Genomic DNA, 20,593 nt, shown 5'->3' on the forward strand with positions numbered 1-20,593 from the left:
GGTATCGTTGTTAGAAAAAAATGGTTGCTATATATTAGCAGAGTTTTTTATCACATGTATAATTCAATATCTATTGTCTATAAATAAAATATATTGAATAAATTGATCCATGATCACCACACACTCTTACACACGTCTTCCCTATGTTTTCTTTCACATAACACTTCAAGTTAAGTCGAATTGTTGTTTTTTCACTACTGCATTTATGTTCCCTAAATTTTGTGCTTTTGCTCATCTTACACAAGTTTTCCACGACACTTATCTTTGTGAGAAAACATAATTATATGTGCATATTGTATCATTAAATTCTATTGAAAGATCGGTTGCATTACTTGATATAGAGTTCTTATGAAAATGAAATCATGTTTTTCTCTCATTTTCTGTTTCTGAATTTCATAGAGAAAATGACAAAAAAGAAAATGTAAATGTTATATAGCTATGGATTTATATGATAGGATTGTACCATTCATCCATCTAACAAAAGTTTAGGTATCGAACATATATTTTCAGCCTATATGTACAATCGTGCTAAACAAATACAACACTCCTAGAGCACCGGCAACGCATGCGCTTAATTAGCGATGCCGGGAACAGATTCCTGGCCGAGAGGAAGTTACGCCGTGATATCCCAGCCTGTGGGTGCTAATTTGTTGGCGTCGATGTGAATCTTTGCGCTAGGCGCTTAGGCAATTTTTAACCTGCAGAAGGAATATCTGATGGGCAAGAAAACGCCCAAAAGTTAGATCCGTGTTGGAGTTTAGGCTCTGCTTAAGCGCCCAAGTAAACGACTTGCACTGTGGCTGCTCTTAGTAATATGATAATATTGATATATAGGGAAAATTTATTTTGGCTCCTGAGGTTTTGTGAGATTGGTTTAGAAAAAAAATATTCAAAAGTACATTTTCTTCTCGTGAAAAATCTGACTATAAATATACGTGTAGATATACATGTCTAGTACGTACAACCAAGTTTTCATTGAAAAATATGTTCATACATGGTATATATTTTTCATCTTTTTAAAGCCATGGTTTTGTGATTTTTGTGTAGCCAAAAACACATTGTATTATTTGGCAAATCTCCATATAGATGTCGAATATATATGCATGTATCCATGTAAATATTTTTAGAAAAATCAAAACACTAAAATATCACTTTTTATTTATCATATTCAGGTGTAACGTGTGACCCATAACCATCGGATATGCAAGTGGTATAGTATAGCTCGCATATATTACCGTGATCAATTTACACAAAACTAACCTTCGGTCCGTTCGAAAAATATATTAATACTTGAATAGACCAACGTTCTCATGAATATTATGATGCTCGGCCTGTCGGCATAGTAGGAACTCTCCTTCTTCCATCTTGGAGTAGTAGTAGCTATTTTTGTGGAAGAGTAGTATTTCCTTTCTGCTAAAATAAATATCTTACTTTTGTCTGGATACATATATTTCTAGATTTATTTTAATTATAGATACATCCATATTTATAAAAAGAATAATACGTTTATTTTAGATAGAGAAAATACTTCCCAAGTTTATTTCATGGTATGTGATTATTTCATTACTTTGCAAGCATACATGTACGGAGTTTATGGCGATCAGCCCCCGTGATGGAGGCGCTTAATTTGTTTCTGCAAGTCCTAGATGGTCTCCTAGTTACACACGCTAGCTAAGTTTGTCATTTTTTTTCCTTTTAAATTGGAACTCCCTCATCTATTTGAGTGCTTAATTTTGGTTGTTCGTGGCCGGCTAGATTCTCCAGCCGGCATCTTTTTTTATGTGTCCAGTTCCCGTGTTTTATTATCTCCTCATACGTGACTGTTTCTTTAAAAAAGAAATCCTTGTACGTGACATCCTTGACCTATGTGGCTACCAACCACGATTTTACGTAACCTTTGTTATCTTTAAATCCCCACCGTAAATTATAGATCTAACAACCAAAATAATTAGGATGATGTGGATTAACGTGGCGTCTCTATTTTTAACATCCGTATCAGCCGGCATCTTTTTTTTATGTGTCCAGTTCCCGTGTTTTATTATCTCCTCATACATGACTGTTTCTTAAAAAAAGAAATCCTTGTACGTGCCATCCTTGACCTATGTGGCTACCAACCACGATTTTACGTAACCTTTGTTATCTTTAAATCCCCACCGTAAATTATAGATCTAACAACCAAAATAATTAGGATGATGTGGATTAACGTGGCGTCTCTATTTTAAACATCTGTGTTTTGTTTTTATTATATAATAGATAATGATTACATTATCTAAAAAAGCAACTAACATATTACTACATGTAACAAATGTTTACTGATGATCTGTAGAACACATCTATCCAAGCATGTGTAATTTATTACGAAATATAAGAAAATCTGATTTTTTTCAAAAAGGAATATAAATGTATCTAGAAGATATCAATTGCAACCAAATTCTGCACCAACTTACTGTCAAGAGCTAGTCCAAACATCAAAGATGCACACTATCAACAAAAATAAAAATAAAAATGGCCCACCAAAGTGATTAGTGAGTCACAACTACAGAAAATAACCACCACCATTAACAACACTCAAACTACGAAAGAGGTTCTCCAACAACAACGTCGCTAGGAAGGGAAACAATGCACAAGCGTTGCCACCCGACCGCCAAAATCGGGTCATGGGAATTGCCTCAAAGAAAGTCCGAGCATCCTTGAGGCAATCTTTATTGTTGAGTTTCAATGTGACCTAATCGCGGTATTTTTGCACTCTAAAATTAGAATTCAGCCCATGGTCCACCATCACCTGATCCCCTCCCGCATCCTCTTGGCAACGCTCTCCCACACTTTTGCACGCAATGCCTGCCGCATCACAAACGTCTTCTTGACATGGTGCCAACACACAAGATGGGAGTAGTATGTTGGCTTGGTGAGGGAGAGAGGCGGTGTTTTGTCGGCTTGGTGAGGGAGAAAGGAAGTAGTGTCGCGAGTTGAGTCGGAGAGGAGGGGATGGTGTTAGGCGGGTCGCCGTGTAGAGAGGAGTGGCGATTTTGGGGAGGAAGGATGCCTTTCTAGTGGAGATTTTGGGGAGAACTTGAGCGAGGAAGAAGATGCATGTGCTAGCTTGTTGCTACTGGTCTTTTCTTCGGTGGCAATCTAGTGGATGGAAGTTTTTCATTATTTTCCACACAATATGGGTCGTGTGTGTAGGTGTTGTGTGGTAGCTTCGGGTATTTTAATGTATGATTTTTGTCATACCTTTGATAAGTTAATAAAAAAATATTGTATACATCTTTTCAATGCAGAGGCTGGAGGTACTCTCTCCATTTTAGAAAAAAAATCTGATCATGGTGGCATGTAAGTTATATGAAGTATTTAATTATCTTTGTGCTCTTGCCACTCCTAGGTGGCGTCTATGATTTAACGGGTGTCATGCATGTGCAAAGGGTAGGCACCTCCATGTCATATGAAAGAATATAATGTATACGTCCTAGTTAATCTTATTGGAGCATATAATAGAAAATACTATTAGTTATAGAATGTTGTAGCAATACGCCAGAAAGTCCGGAAAAAACCCGTCAACTATGGTATGAATTTTCACAAGTCACAATATTATGGTTCAAAAGGAAGACGTGTTTACTTGAGCTTATTTGCATGTATACCAAGGCAACATTAGGTATGGGGAATGCAGAGAAGATATCGATGTTTGTCATGAGAGCATGAGACTGCCAAACACTCATGTCATAACATAGATTCACATTTCAATCAATTTTCATGTATTCTATTGTTGATTCGTAGCAACGTGCGGGCAATCAGCTAGTAATCTTCAACAAATAAACATGTAAAAGTACATCATTGTGCGGTACAACCATCTAAGGTTGGGCCTAAGATATTCACCTTGCAAATCGAGACTGTGTACACAAAGAGCACAACAAAATGAGTTCGAGCTATGGGCTGCTCCACATGCCAAGAATCACCGTTGCAAACCACCGGTCATTAGGCTCAAATTTTTCACGTGCAGGTTTTTACGTGCACATCGCCACGTAAGCGTAACTGTGCTCACACAATGCACTACGAAGCATCGTCTTCGGACCCATCTAGTGTGTACATATCCGTAGACATTTGCTTATGCATTTTCCTCATCTCTATATGCCCATGCCAAGTCGAGCTATATGCCTATATGAATTTTTTTTGATTTCACCCATCTCTGCACAAACTAATGTCAAGAGCTAATACATACATCAATGATGCAAACACTCAATAAAAGAAAGAAAGAAAGAAAACATGATCCTGCCAAAGTGATCAATGAGTCGCAGCAGCAGAAAACAATCACCACTGTTGCCAACACCTGGATTGCGAAAGAGGTTTTCCAACATCTGTGTCTGGAAGGTAAACAATGCCCAAGCATCATCGCCTGATTTGACCGCCAAAATCAGATCATGGGTATTGCCTCAAGGAAAGTCCGAGCAAACTTGAGACAATATCTTCAACAAACAAACATATAGAAACCCATAGCTGCCTCGTACGACCAATTATGGTTAGGCCTAGGGTCTTCACTTCGGAAGTTGAGACCCGGCACTCAAAGAGCACACCAAAATGAGGTCACACCATAGGCTATCCACCTGTCGAGAATCACTGCTGCAAAGCACCGATCATTAGGCTCATAGCCGCCACGCGCATGTTTTTGACGTGGTCATTACTGCATAAATGAAACTTTGCTCGCACAATGTGCTATCTCATCTTCGAGCCCATCTAGTGTGTACAGATCCGTATACATTTGCTCATGCGCTTTCATCGTCACTATATGCCCATGCCAAGTAGAGCTATATTTTTCGATAAAGAAGTAGAATTATATGACATGAACATCGCCATGCAACTAAAATCATACATGTTCAAAGCAAACCACCGAGCTTTCATCGTCACTATATGCCCATGACGCGTAAACGGAACTGTGCTCGCACAATGTGCTAAGAAGCATTGTCTTCGAGCCTATCCAGTGTGTACAGACCCGTAGACAGTTCAAGAAGCATCGTCCTCGAGCCCATCCAATGTGTACAGATCCGTAGATATATAGTTGTTCAAACGCTTTCATCATCACTATATACCCATACCAAGTCTAGCTATATGAAATGAACATGGCCACGCAACCAAATTCATACATGTTCAGCTTTCATCGTCACTATATGCCCATGCCAAGTTGAGCGGCTGGTCACCCAGGGCGTCAAGCGACACCACGTATACATATTGCAATAGTTCACAGAATTATATGTCTTGTGTGGTTGCTCTCGACCTAGCCATCTCGTACCTACTTGGCTTCCTGTCAAATTGTCAATGGAATCGTGGAACAGATACCACCGAGTGAACGTAGAGGAGGTGTATTAAACTCAAACCATACGATCTGTCTTAGCAGACGTGGCCACGCCTAGCTCCACTTACTTCAAGAGCTTATGTGTGGGATTAAGCTCCAACACCCTAGCTAACATGATTCCTTTTAACATATTATAGCAATTTGGGCAAGTGGTATGCTTGTGCACGTAACAGCAAGCAAGACGTCAACGTTTTTATTTATCACTCAACAAGTTTGCCCATTCAACCACTGCACACATGTTTTAAGACTGATCCATGATCGCTCCTCGCATGTCAAAGATATGTACATTTGCCAATTTGGGCCCATAGCATTATATTCTTGAGCTTGCGTCAACACCTTGGCATGCTGATTACGACCATTTGCCAACTTCATTTTTCTTGTCATTGTCCATAATATTAGCAAAAAAAGTTCAGACACAATTTTGGTTTAGTCATGCCGCTCATGCGTGGTTTCGGAAAGGTAGGTATATTGGCTCGGACAGCAAACCAGCCTAGGCGTTCATTACTCCAAGGTCCAAAACCAGCCTAGTGTTCTTTTATTGACCCTTCATTACTCCAAGATCCAAAATGATTATGACCAGGATCGGGCAGGATGAATTTTCTGGTAGATTGATTGATAGCCTACACTGAGAGTGCGACTGATGAGTTTTTGAGTTTAGAGCCAATAAACAACTCCCTCTGATCCAGTAGCTAAGGACGGAAAAAAATTTGATGTCGGACGAACTTTAAAACATAAAAAAATGACGGAAAAAAATAAATTGTCTTGATAGCAAAGTCACATCGACAAACTATCTGCACTCCTCAGTCTCGCTCTCGCAGAAAACCTATAGGCTAGAATTTTAGATGGCTAGCCGCCGGCACCGGGTGATATGCTCGAAGAGTCGGATTGGATCCAATTCGGTAGCATCTTCTCCCCTGCCGCTCATTTCCTCTTTTTTTCGTATATATGCTCCTAATTTATCCGTTTTGGTGATCCTTCAGATGCGAGTAAGTAGACCCTTCGGGATTAGCAGCAACCACACATCTATCTATTCATTTTCTCTTCACATCTGGCTATTTTATTGTGTTTGAAAGATATGTGTGCTTGCTGCAAGTAGATCCTGCTGATGAAGAACTCAAATCTGTGTGATTTTGTTGTTAGTGGATCCTGATGGAGAAGAACTTATATTTACACAACTTTTCCCTACAACGAAATGGTGCTAGACATGTAATTGATTTCTCAAATGAGAACGTCTCTTGACTGTGTAGATTCTAAAGGGTCGGATGACATAGCTGCTATCAATAATTATGAGACCGATGCATAACTTATTAAGGAAGGGCGGAGAGCACGAATGTTCAGAATTTGTTGCAGAGTTGTATCCTGATGTAAAGAAGTATGTGGATATTTCAGTAATTGGAGCTGGAGAGAGCATATCCTTACGACGTATAATAGCCTTATCAATTTTTAATTTATCAGCTCTTTGATATTTCACAGATTAGAAACTTCTTGGTAGAGTAGACACTAACTATACCTTAGATATGGTGTTAATTGTATACATATTTCATGCAGGTTTGACAAAAGAATAACCAATTTTGCTGAGGACAAGTTTAAGAGGGAAGGAATAGATCTGAGCTCCGAAGGCGCACATGGCCGCCGCAGCAGTGTTGGAGTGCAGTGTCTATGGTCGTCGAAGCGCTAAAGCCCCTATATTCAAAGGCCACCACTGCACTCTGAAAATGCCATTTTTGTCGCTCTAACCGATGACAGCCTTTTATATGCTCACCCAGATTCAAGAATTGATGAAGTAGGCATCGTGATGTCAGTTCGCAAGAAACATCTTTTCAGATCCGATTACACCGTTTGCTTTCTTCGCTATGTCGAAAAGCAATGAAGAAATGTTTTGGCGAGGATGCCAAACAAGAGGAATGTTCAGCTGTGCAGTCCAATGAGTTCTTCTCTCAGGTACTTAGAGGTTGTGAGCCTTATGGGTTTGCTTCAGTTGTGATGGAGCATCCTTTATGAGTGAGAGTATTTTGTGCACAAGTGCGTGCTGGAATTGTAATATCCCAGGTAATGGGGTTACAAATATAGAGGAAACAGATGTGTGCATTGCATTCATGCATAGAAAATCTGGGGAATTTTCGCGCTTTAAAGTAAAACAGTCACAGTAACTGAAGTTTCACTTGACCTTGGTGGAATTGAAGTAGCTCATCAAGTCAGGCGCTATAAACTTCAATGTGACCTTGTTAAAACCTTGTTTTGGGTAGAGATGATATGATCTAAGGGGTTAGATCAAATGGAACTAATAATCAACACAACAACACTTTACTCAATGATCAACTACTTGATCTTATAACAGATCATAATATGGTAATCATTGCCATAACACAAGAACATTTTGTTCAATTACAAACCAAGTAACAATAAAATGTAGAAACCATTCTTGACTTATCTTTTCCATGTCCTAAACTAACCCTTGATCCTACCATGAACCTCATGGTATTCATTCTACTTTAATCTTGGAAGCAAGACAAGGAGTTCCAACTAAGACATATATATTCTTCTCTATTACATATTATTATACAAACCTAGAGTGGTGAGAGTTCTATGTTAATTCTTAAGGAAGCAATGACAAACCTAGAGGCAAACCTTGGATATAAATATCCATATGATCACAACATCATCTTTAAGAGAAACCCTAGGATATTATTCCAGATCATTCTTAGAGAGAGAACCCAATTATATTAAACATGGATATTGATGATCACCTCATTCTCCATGGAGCCTAACCTTAGATTAGTATTAAAGACCTTCCCAAATGAGTGAGACCATTCATACTAATCCAAGCTTTACCTATTTCAGGATTAAGGACAACCTTTGAACTATAGTATTAGGAGGTAAACCATATCATCTTGGAGTGATGGATAACCAAATACCAAGTGGAATAAGACTATATCCATGAATTAGGGAATTAAGGATTGGACTAATCCAACTAAGTTAGACAATTGAATCTTTAGCTTAGCTACCTAAATAAATATTAGGAGTACACCATAAACCCTAGAATAACTATTCCTATATGAGAGAACTCAAGTTATGGTGTTACACTCAAGTTAATGAGGCAACACTTGGACTTGGGAAAGAGAACTATCCATATAACCAGATGATTATATCATCATTCCCTGGAAAGAACCCTAAGAATTATCTCAGGCAATCTCCTGGGATATAAACTATAGAGGCCACCATAATAGCTCATCCTAGAAAATAAAATAGAAGTGCTATACCTTAGTTGATCAAGACAACACTTGATCTTAGAAGTGAGAACCCAAATTCTTGAGAGATAACTTGGGAAGCCAAACCTTGATCATTATAAATTGAGTAATGATCATAAACCCTAAGAACTTGAGGTAAGGATATTAAGAACAAGTGGATCATGCCTAATCCATGATCATGCTCTTGAGGTATGTGAGGATAAGTTAAAAACTAATATTATAAGAAGATATCCAACCTTCCATAAAATAATAAGGGAACCACTAGCAAACCTAAAACCATTTCCAATATATTGAGTAGAGAAATAACTGAATAGCAACAAACCTTGTATGGTTCAGCCCCTATAACAATCCAAATGATATTGGATTGAATCATCCTATTAGTGGTGAGGAAGAGCAACCCTAGATAATTCAACAAGAGGTTCACCTACATTTAGAATCAATGCCCTATCCCAACTTTAACTTATGTATCACATGGGGATCACATGTATAATCCTAGAACCATGCCCAAGCTTGAATATGAGTAAGAGGATTATTTAGTCAACCCTGAAATGAATCAACATAACCTTAAACAATTCTCCAAATCCTTATCAATCATGAGCACATGAAATAATGTCATAAGATTATATTCTTAAATGAGAAACTAAGCAATGAGATCACCATACATTAATCAATGCTTGCAAGATAAAATAAGGTAAACATATCATCTATTATTATTCAAAAGTATTATAAAAACATGTTAAATCTCAAAAGAAAGAGAATGGAAATTATATATGTTGGCATACCTACTCAAAAATATTATGTATGATGAACTTATCACTACATTAGAAATCAACATAGCATGTCTCAAGTTGTAATTAGTATTTTGGAGAAAATTGCTATACCAAATTAATTACAAATACCTGCAAACAGAAATTTAATTCAAAATATGAATTCAAACAATGCAATAGAAAACATAAATTAAATAAATAGAAAAAGAAGAGGAGAGGGCTTACCAGACCTATCTGGCCGTGAAGCCCGTGGAGCAACCCAACACTGGCCCAGGAGGAAGCCCAACATCACCAGATGAGCCAAAGCCCGGTCCACCTTACCTTTTCACGAGGATAAGATCGTAGAGGAGAATCGTCTTCCTCCTCTCGCCGGAGACCGCCAGCACGATGGGCCACCGCATCACTGCTGGCCGTCGACGAGATGAACGCCACGTTACTCGCCACGTACCTCGTCCATGATCCTTGTCCAGCGCCAGGAGGATGCATCAAGATTCATACCGAAACCCTAGCTCAACATACGCCGTGTTCTGGCCGTCCGTCGCCGTCGCTCATCGTCGTTCTCGACCATCGCGAGCCCTATAAAACCACCAGAAGGACCTCTGTACTACCCTTTTTCCTCTCCACCATTCCTCAATCTCTCAAATCCTCTCCATCTCTCAACAGCTTCAATTACTGGCCGCCGGTGCCGAGCATGAACACGACGGAGGAAGCCACCTCAGGGACTCAGAGGTAGTCCATGAGAAGCGCATGAGTGTGAGGATCATTCTGGTAGAAGGAATCGATAAATGGCGTGCTCAATCGGGCAAATTCGACCGTTCCTTTTCGCTCGGGTTCGCCGGAATCCGCGACGCCGTGCTCAACTCCGACCATCCCCGTCTTCCTCGAGCATCCCATCAGCTCTGTGGTGAGTCCACGCATCCCTAGCATCCTCTATTTCATAGAATCGACGTCCCTAGGCCGTGATTGAAATTTGCCGGCTAGCGTCGCCGCAGCACCATTCGCCGTCGCCGATTCCGGTGACCATTTGGTCACTGGCGCCGCTCGTCCGTCTCACCACATCAAAGCGATTCCAGCGCACATCTCTGTAGGGTAGCGGGAGCCCTGTAGCGCCGGAACCGCCACCGTCCTGCTCGTCGGCGACGTGTTCCTGTCCCGGACAGAGTTGGACTTGGTCTACGCCAACATGGCTGCTGACATGGACCACTGGCCCACTAGTCAGTGGCTAAGGGTAGAACTGACCGGGTGCATATAGTTATTTCTGCTTTAATTCAAATACTAATTAATTGCTGCAACTTTAAATAAATGTAGAAATTCCATTATAACTCAGAAAATTATAAATAGGATATCAAAATTCTTAGAAAAGTAAACTCTATCCAATAAAAATATAATACGAAATTTTTATTTTTAATAAAAATTTAATTGTTTTATACTTAATAATTAAGTCTTTTCTTTTATTCCTAATTGCATTAAAATTCAATAATTAGGAAAATCTCCTAAAATAAATAAAAAAACCAGTAAGTAAATAAGAAAAACATTAAAATTAATTTTCCTTTTCTATTAACTTATTAAATCCTTATTAGGAGGATTTAAAACCCCGATTAATAAATACCTTAATTATTAATTATTTAAAAATAATAAAATATCAAATCTAATATTATTTTTATTTCAAAATTATAAATAACTTCAACTTTATCAATGAAGTTATTAATCCAATAATTATAGGGTAATTAGCAAACCCTAATTCCATATGGAATGATATTACAACCCTATCATTTCATGTGGAACCCTAAAACCCTAATTCAACTATGCACCAAACTCTAGTTCCAATAATCATTATGAAACCTAAATTGCTTCTAACCTAAACCCTAGGTTAGAACATGTGATCATGGTACTTCATTTCAAATCATAGAGCCATCATTAGCAACTAAAAGACATACCTATGTCCACATAAAATGTAGAACCCTATCACTAGCCATTTAGTATTCCCTGTATGCATATCTCTAAACCTAGTTGATCAAGTAGGATCAACCAAATTTAAACCCTCGCTACTACTGTCAAGACCATCATCCTTATTCATCCATGCTTAGCATCACACCATTGCGATGAACCCCAAATAGCAACCATGCTTATTATCTTGCATTACCTAACCATACTCCACTAAACCCTATTAGTGTAAGATAATTATTGATCATTCCACTTAGGAGTCAACTATTTCTTACTTAGTAAATCCAATAGCAAAACCTAGACAACCTCAACCCTAATTGCAATACTTCTTATTACTTAAGAAGTATGTTCTTCGAAAGTTATTCTTTTGAAGAAAATGAGGAATCATCATCAATCCTGCCTAATAGGACCTATAGCCAATAGCCAGCTATCACCAACAAGGTATACCACCTTGATAGCAACTATTGATAATTAAGATGTTTAGGCTTAATTCAACAATACAAGCCTAGTAGCTGATGAATCCAACCAGGTTGTGATCCATCTACTACTCACTTCAGAAACCAATTAGAACCATAATAACCCATGGAACTCCACAACCCTGATTATCATACTTGTTCTTTATCAAAGTACATGTTCTTTAAAAGTTATTCTTTTAAAGTATATGATAATCAATCATTAACCATGCCATATAGTACTAAAACTGACCACTGTTCTTTACTTGATAACATTATGCCAATTGTCATTCTTTGTGTGCTCAATTGATTATTATGCTTTATTATCTACCTGTTTATAATACCAAGTAATCACACCTGAATAAGAACCTTGTATGTGAATCACTCTAAAAGTACAACACACCCTAAACCCATCTTTACCACTCACTAATCCTAAATCATCGGGGTTAGATCACGCTTAGAGCGATGGCATCTCATACTTATGCATTATTGCATCCTTGCCAATCTTTTAAACATCGTCCTTACCGGACGATGATGCTATTTCAGAATCTGGAGTTATTGCGTATCGAAGACCTTGTCTGCATAATCCTACAGTCAAGAAAGGCAAGTTCATCACTTGCTCATGTCATTTGTGTATTTCTATCAAATTACTTGCAAAGTACTATGGTTATCACTATGGCATAAAAACCAAAACCACTATCTTCATAACTATGAATATGACTATGTGGCTGGCAATGGAACCATGGATTGTGTTGATATGGTGGAGGTTCCATTGCAAGGGTTTATATCCATCTAGGATTAAACAACAAATGTCGCCAGTGATTCTTGTGCCGTAATACCCGTGTTAACCATAAGATCCGGAGTGGGACGGAGTAGTCAAAAGTGTTTCCACCTCTCGTTCATCAACGGATGCGCTTTACCGTAGTACACTTGTAATCCAAGGGGGCAAGCTGGTGAGGCTGGGGAGTCCTAAGTCCCCACGGCATTGTCCGTAGTACACTTGTCGCCCGAAGGAGCAAGATGGTGAGGCTGGGGAGTCCTAAGTCCCCATGGTATTGCGGTCTATGATGGGTTGCAGCTACCGGCGAAGGAGTTTGGTTCGATCCCAGACTGTCGTCGTGGTCGGGGTCCACCCTGAAATATATGGGAATAATGGGACCGGCGAGGACCCAGGGTCGGGGCATGCAACAAAGGGTGGGTGTTCGAGGTAGCGGAGGAACATGATTGGCTAGACCTTATACCGGGCCTCACACCATAGGAAGTGTGGACGAGCTCGCGGCTCGGTTGGCACCAAGGTTAAGATCTCTTATGGGTAAAGCAACACACCTCTGCAGAGTGTAAAGAACCGTGACCTGTCACTCCCTGTTCCGGGATATGGAACTGCGAACGCGGCCGGAAAGGAGCTCCATGAAGTTCTAGTAAACCGGTGAAGGCTGACGGACATAGTTCTTCTGAATAAAAGCAACCTTTTGAAGAAATGGTTATGAAAACTTGCATTGGTATTAGACTTTCTGGTCTAATGCCGTAGCTAGTGCATCAAACACCTCTTTCCTATAATGAACTTGTTGAGTACGCTCGTACTCATCCCACTCTTAAATCCCCTGCTTAGATATGGAGGCATCAAAGGAGGATCTACAGTGCAACTCGAAGACCGAGGAGTCAACATCTACTTCAAGAGACAGGACCCTGTCAGAGGAGTCAGATACACAACCAATAAGGAGAAAACCTAGTTTAGCCATAGAAGGGAACTAGCTTCCTAAACCTAGCTCCTATTTAGCTAGAATCTATTCATAGCCTCTATAGCTAGTCAAATACTCTACAAATAGAGTTCGTGATAGGATTAGACTACGAGTCGTTCTTCTGGAGTTATCTGCAGTTTTACCTCATTGTAAAGTAGGAGACTGTGATGATCTTATGTAACAGAGTCTGTGTGTAATTCTATAGACATGCCTTGGACCCGCATATGTTTCTGTTGTACCACTCTGAGCGATATAATACTCGTGGAACGGTGTTTCATTGGTGTTATATCAGACTTGCATACTACACCATGCAGTGGTATGCCGGGTCACCACAGGAATGTGGCGTAAGAATGGAGATGCGGCTATACTGAGTGTTGAGTGGTACCGCTCGGTGCAATGTTAATTTTTTACTGACCCCATATGCATTGCTATTCAATATCAATCCTGAAGTTATATTGTTACCTCTTTCCAGGCTTGAACAGGGCTTGGAGTCAGATCTGTTTCTGCTTCAGTGTTGTGCTGCATTATCTTCGCCAGAGTTCTTTGTGAGGACCATTCAAGAGAGATTTGGTTTATCAAATTATACATCTTTGGAACTCGCAGAACAGAATGAGTAAACTCCAAGTTGTTTTCTCGTGCCAACTTTTGTTTTTGTTAACATATTGCTTCTTAAGATTTTAGTGCTGCATGTGTATACTTTTGCGTTGATATCCATTCAACCTCATTCTTGCTTGCGTCACTACTCGATAAATCAAGGTATTCAATTATCAAGTTAGCATGTTTTGAATGTTTTTTACTTACTTGCCATAGAAGCTTTGGTGCTACATTATCATCGAGTTCAAAGTTCTCACACTTGGGGCTTTAGCTTCTTTATACTAGATTAATTGCAATAGAAATTTATCATGCTAAAGGTATTTTCGAAATTTCTTGTATTTTTTGCCTAAGTTTACATGATTTAATTTTTAAATCATTTGCTTGGTCTGGGACAGTTGGTACACGTTGGTATTCTTGGACCAAATGTAGGAATACTATAGCAACAATATTGAAGCAGGAAAACTTTTCATCAGTTTCCAGAGCTTTCATAAACTTCTCCGTTTGAAGACGATAGCAACGGAATTAGATCCTTTTCCTACTTTTCATCAAATGTAGGAATAGTATAGCAACAATATTCTTTGTACACGTTGGTCTGCATGCCGGATTGGTGGTCAGTGAGTAACTGCTATTACATGTGAACTGGTGCATGATGTCTAGATGTGCCTGTTTATTTGCTCTAACTGCAATTGGTGCCTATTCTATGATATAGATGATACCGCCAATGACATGGAGTGCGGCCACCATGAACGAGGAATAAGAGGATCTGATTCGGAGGGTGAAGAGTACGACCATTTGGTATGTCCAACCAATTACTTTGTATTTTCACGCCATTATTTTCCATTGATTACCAGAATTAGAAGTGTATACGCTTGAATGCTACTGATATAATTTGGTGTCTGTTACTTAACATGCATGCTGCCTGTCGTATATGAGATACTATCATGGAGCAGGTATCAATCAGTTTTGTGACCATATGAATGACTTGCTTGGTGTAATTAATTTTCCATTCTTTTATTTAGAGATATATGAACAAAACGACAACAATCTCGTGCTTGGAAGCCTGATACAGTTTTTCTTGTTTGGAGGATTGTCTAGATCCTATGAAGTTTTGCCCCCTCACAAGTCGTACAATGGCATCTCTCTTGGACCGTTAATTGTCGTGCTCCTTTTGTTTTCTGGACAGCTATCTGTTGCAAGATTAGGTCTTGCTTCTCATAATGTACTTGCCATGCTATATAAAATGCTTTGATTTTGTCTTCCATTTCTAAACCACGTTGAGTTTGTTTTAGTTACAGACACAGGATAATTAGGAAATTATTTCTCTTGCTCGTTTGTTAAGTTTATAGACCAATCTTGAACTTTAGTGATAAGAGTTCCCATTAATGTGACTATGTTTATATTGTTTCCAATCTACCCCTTTTAAACATGTGAAACAAAAGCCTCAATCCTCTAAATGGTTGGTGCCCCTTCTCTATTTAGAATAATAGGATCCCAGACACTTGGCAGGAGATACAAGAAAAGGAAAAGACATTCAAGGAATACCATGAGAAAGGTTAGCTATCACTTCTGGAAAAAATACAGGAAGACTAATCGAGAGATCGAGATTTATCTATAGAATGAATAATTATGTTCACCTGATGGAGTGATGAACTGATGGGTCTGATTGAGATTTATCTATATTATTAGAGATATTCTAAATCATTAGTAGATGTCAATTTTATTTAAACAAGCCTTCTTTGCTTACGCAAGTTTTTTTACAAAGCAGCTGAATGTTGGTGGTTCCAGTGGGCAATTGATTATCCCATTTCTGCAGTTACCTCCATAACAAAAAGTTCAGCAAAGAATATTTTTGGAATGACTCGATTGAGCAGATGGTACACTGCTGATTTTTCTATAATGGATAACATGATAATGATGTATAGGTCAACCAACTTAAGCTATAGTGGAGATTTACGAGATTCCAATATTTTTTAGCTCCAGTTTGGAAGCTTATATTGCAAATGGAGAAAATATACTATATATTTCCATTTCTATCTGTCAAATGTATTTCCATTTATATATATCAAATGTTGCTTTGAATATTAGGCTCTTTCCTTGAGGTGAGACATTCAGCAAATGTAGACAATTTACTAGATATTTCTATACCTATGATCCAAATGTTACTTTGCACTATGTTGGATTGTGTGAAACTTAGGCTGTTTTCTTGAAGCGATACATTTAGCAGATGGGATTGAACTTTTTTCGTTTTGGTTGCAGAATGGGAGACATGCTCTTGTTAGCATGGACTTGGTTTTAGCATCAACAAACATTTCATCCTATACATAGGAGAGATGACAATTTCCTCTAATACAGATCTTCGCTTCAGTCGACTTGTTCAATGCAACCAATGGAATTCTTTGTAGGCCTCTCCTTGAAAATTTGTGAGCAGAGCCCAGCAGGAGGAGCTTGTCCAGTTCAGCATCTCCTGTAATACAGAGCACCCGTTTACATATTTCCATGAAATATTTTTTGATTAACTTTGCTAATGCGATGCCCATGACTTCTTGTGAGATGGATGTGTTTACCTATTTATGGTGCAAGCAAGTCAAAGTGATTGATCTTAGCCATCTTAAGAAGCATCTGTCTATCCTACACGTATTTATGGTGCAAGAAACTCAAAGTGATTTATCTTAGCCATCTTATGAAGCATCTGCGGCAGTACTTACAAAGCGAGCAGTACCTATACAGGAGGAAAGAAACGGGGAACAATGGTTAAATGGTACGAAATTGTCAATGTAGAATTTTATACGCTACTTATATACATAATATTTCTTACTAAATGTTGTCAGTGTAAAAACATATTATATGTGTTTCTTTCTAGATGCTTCTTGTTTTGTTGCACTTTTCGGAATTGTTTTAGATATTGATTTAGGACCAGCAAAGTTTTGTTATGGACACACTTACGCGATGAAAGTCGCACTAATTGTCTTAGGCAGAGATGACTTAAATGATGGGAAATTTCCAGGTTGTGCGCAAGATAAAAATAACACATGCTGGTCCAGGATTATAAGATGGATATCAGAGGGTATTTGAAAATTACAAGTCACATTGCTTGCGACGTCCAATAAAATAAGATCATCTTTCTCCATGTTTTGTTTTCCCGTGGCAATGCACGGGCATTTTATTATTTCTTTAGAAACACAAAGAAGTTGTACAAAAGTGGTTGTATGTCTAGACATGCATATACATGTGCGATTTTGTTTTTGCCAAAAATCAAAGGTAGAGCAGCTGCCATACCTTATCCAAAGGGAAGCTTCGCACCTTCTATGATCCATAATATGTGTCCTGATCACATTGACACTTATCATGGATTGGATAGGAGGGAGTAGATGGTAGACTGTCTGTGGCGACAAAATTGGAGATCCGGTTACTAAATATTGCATAGAATATAAATTCATGACATAAAATTTAAAACATCTGAGGCTAATTAGCAAAAAAAACAGAAACAAAAATCAAACTCCCTCCATTCCTAGATATAAGCCATATTGTTTTTTTAAGAAAAATCCAGAATATAAGGTGTATTGTGTTGCACCACTTGTCTCGATAAATTTTTTCAGAGATTAGTTTATGTTTTCTTATCTTATGCAAAGTCCTCTATTTTCTCACATCAATTATTCAGTGGTAATCTCGCCGAAAACTGGTGTAATTTTTCCTCAATGTGTGTTATTTAATGTTCGTACCAGAAACTATACGGCTTATATTAAGAAATGGAGGAAGTAATAAAAAGGTTGATCATGCCACGGTTAAATGCATTGTGATCTACAACTGCTTAGAGTGCAATGTTTGATGCTCATCGTGGAGAGGATCTCTATGTCCGAATCAAACGGCTATGATGGACAAAGAGCAAATCTTAACAACTTATGATTGAGGAAACTCCGCCGCCACCGCACCACCAGGGCTTTGCCCGACGATGAAACCGGCGGGCGGCGAGAGGAGCCATAGAGAGGGCGGCTAGACTAGGTGGGTGGCGGCTCTCCGGTGCAGCCCGGCGCGGCAGCATGTGAGAGGGCCTAGCAAAAACACGTCAATCAATATGAAACTCATGAAACCCAACGGAGCAGAATAAAGCTCGGTATTTATAAATTAACACCGAAATTAATATATGGTGCGGTGTAAACTTCGATCTCTCCGTTTCATTTCTATTTTGTTTGTCATGTAACTTATCTGATATCACACTTGTGCTAAGGTTGTTTTAGTGTACCATTAGAAGAGATGAAAATGTCTCTTAGCATGCGTGCTTGAGAAGACCATGGCTACCATGTTTTATTGGCCGGCATCCCTCATAAAATCCATGTGGGCATATCTCCAAAACAATTAAACAAGTAGGTAACCCGGATATATATAAATGCTTCAAAAGGAGTCTGTCGACCTATCTATATATGTATATCTGGTGTGTATCATTTGTTGATGCGTATGTAACCTACGCAACTCTCGATCTATATTTAGTTAATGTGCATCTAACCTTGAGTAACCTCCACTAGTCTCCTCCATCGATCCTTCTGCTTGATTAAGAAAATTACCAGGCCATGGTTACCACGCCACCAGCCATCTGCCCATCTTCTAGTCGATTAGTACTATCACTATAGGTAAATAGATGCTGTACTAAAACAATTGCAGTCATTATACAGTCCACTCCTTTTCCATGAAAAAAGTAACACCAGATTTCTCATGAAAGTGTGTTGATGCATACTCCACAAATTTCACCAACACATTCGTAGGAAAGTCAGGGTTGTGCTTTGAATAATGTGGACATGTCTAAAATGACATTGACATGTGGTGGAATAAATAATTGCCAGCCAGGCTATATATCTAGGTACGTCGTCTATATATATGTGACGCTGCTTCCTCTCATCTGATAGGAACGAAGACTCAGCGGCGGCGGCAACAGAAGCAGCAACCATGTTAGCTAGGTTCGGCTACACGTCGTCATGCAAACCAGCCAGCAGCAGCAGCTACTGCTGCAAGCCATCAGCGACGATGAACACCTGGTAATCAAGTAGTAGCAACTGCTAATTGATGTTCTGTTTTTGTTTTCATAATGTAATGTAATGTAATGGTGTCCGTGCATGAAAGTAGTCACTAACTGATGTAAGCGTGTCCTGCATGGGGGCGCGCAGGAGGTGTCGGAGCGCGGTGAGTAGCAGGGGAGGATCGACGGCCATGGTGGCCGCCCGGCGGGAGGAGGAGGAGGAATGGCGGAGGTATCTGGCGCCGGAGAGGCTGGAGGTGCTGGCGCACCTGGAGCCGTGGGCTGAGGCGCACATGCTGCCGCTGCTGAAGCCGGCGGACGAGGTGTGGCAGCCGTCGGACATGCTCCCGGACGCGGCGGCGCTGGGCGCGGACGGGTTCCACGCTGCGTGCTTGGATCTCCGCGCCAGGGCGGAGGGCGTGCCGGACGCGCAGCTGGTGTGCCTGGTGGGGAACATGGTGACGGAGGAGGCGCTCCCCACGTACCAGAGCATGTCGAACCGCTTCGAGGCCACCCGCGACACCACGGGCGCCGACGGCACCGCGTGGGCGCGGTGGATCCGCGGCTGGTCCGCCGAGGAGAACCGGCACGGCGACGTGCTCAGCCGCTACATGTCCCTGTCCGGCCGGCTGGACATGCGGCAGGTGGAGCGCACGGTGCACCGCCTCATCGCGTCCGGGATGGCCATGCACGCGCCGGCGTCGGCCTACCACGGCTTCGTCTACGTGGCCTTCCAGGAGCGCGCCACCTCCATCTCCCACGGCAACACGGCGCGCCAGGTGGGCGCGCACGGGGACGTGGCGCTGGCGCGCATCTGCGGCGCCATCGCGGCCGACGAGAAGCGGCACGAGGCCGCGTACACCCGCGTGGTGGCAAAGATCTTCGAGGTCGACCCGGACGCGGCCGTGCGCGCCATGGCGTACATGATGCGGCGCAGGATCACCATGCCGGCCGCGCTCATGGACGACGGGCGCGACGCCGACCTCTTCGCGCACTACGCGGCCGCCGCGCAGCAGGCCGGGGTGTACACGACGTCCGACTACCGCGGCATCCTGGAGCACCTGATCGGGCAGTGGCGGGTGGAGGAGCTGGCGGAGGGGCTGTCCGGCGAGGGGAGGCGCGCGCGGGACTACGTGTGCGCGCTGCCGGAGAAGATCCGGAGGATGGAAGAGAAGGCGCACGACAGGGCGGGCAGGGCGCGCAAGGAGCCCACGCCGGTCCCGTTTAGCTGGATCTTCGATAGGCCTGTCAGTGTCGTCATGCCTTGATTCCAACGGGCTCTCTCGACATGCTGCTGGTCCAGCGAGTGAGACAGCTTTGGCCCAATAAGCTACAGAATAAGTTTGAAGGAAGGCGACATCTTTTCTGTTTCTGTAGGACAAAGATGGTTGACTTCTTCTTTTCCTGTCAGTGCTATTTTTTCTTGATTGGTGTGACAAGTTCTCTGTGTAGTGACTGTTATTTTACTATGTACATATGCATATAGTATGTTTTTAA

General features: G+C 40.7%; 1 protein-coding gene and 1 long non-coding RNA gene across 2 annotated transcripts; both read left to right on the forward strand.

Moving 5' to 3' along the window:
- The first annotated feature begins 7,048 nt into the window (after nucleotides 1–7,048).
- Nucleotides 7,049–16,328, forward strand: LOC127314590 (uncharacterized). Its single transcript, XR_007859785.1, has 3 exons — nucleotides 7,049–7,285; nucleotides 13,967–14,107; nucleotides 14,798–16,328. It is a non-coding gene; the product is annotated as an uncharacterized lncRNA (long non-coding RNA).
- A 2,627-nt stretch (nucleotides 16,329–18,955) lies between these two features.
- On the forward strand, nucleotides 18,956–20,593 carry LOC127314589 (acyl-[acyl-carrier-protein] desaturase 7, chloroplastic). The gene is made up of 2 exons (XM_051345090.2): nucleotides 18,956–19,115; nucleotides 19,245–20,593. Exons 1-2 carry the CDS (start codon nucleotides 19,027–19,029, stop codon nucleotides 20,362–20,364), a joined length of 1,209 nt encoding a protein of 402 aa, XP_051201050.1. The 5' UTR covers nucleotides 18,956–19,026; the 3' UTR covers nucleotides 20,365–20,593.

This window comes from Lolium perenne, chromosome 7 (assembly GCF_019359855.2).
Source record: "Lolium perenne isolate Kyuss_39 chromosome 7, Kyuss_2.0, whole genome shotgun sequence".
NCBI lineage: Eukaryota > Viridiplantae > Streptophyta > Magnoliopsida > Poales > Poaceae > Lolium > Lolium perenne.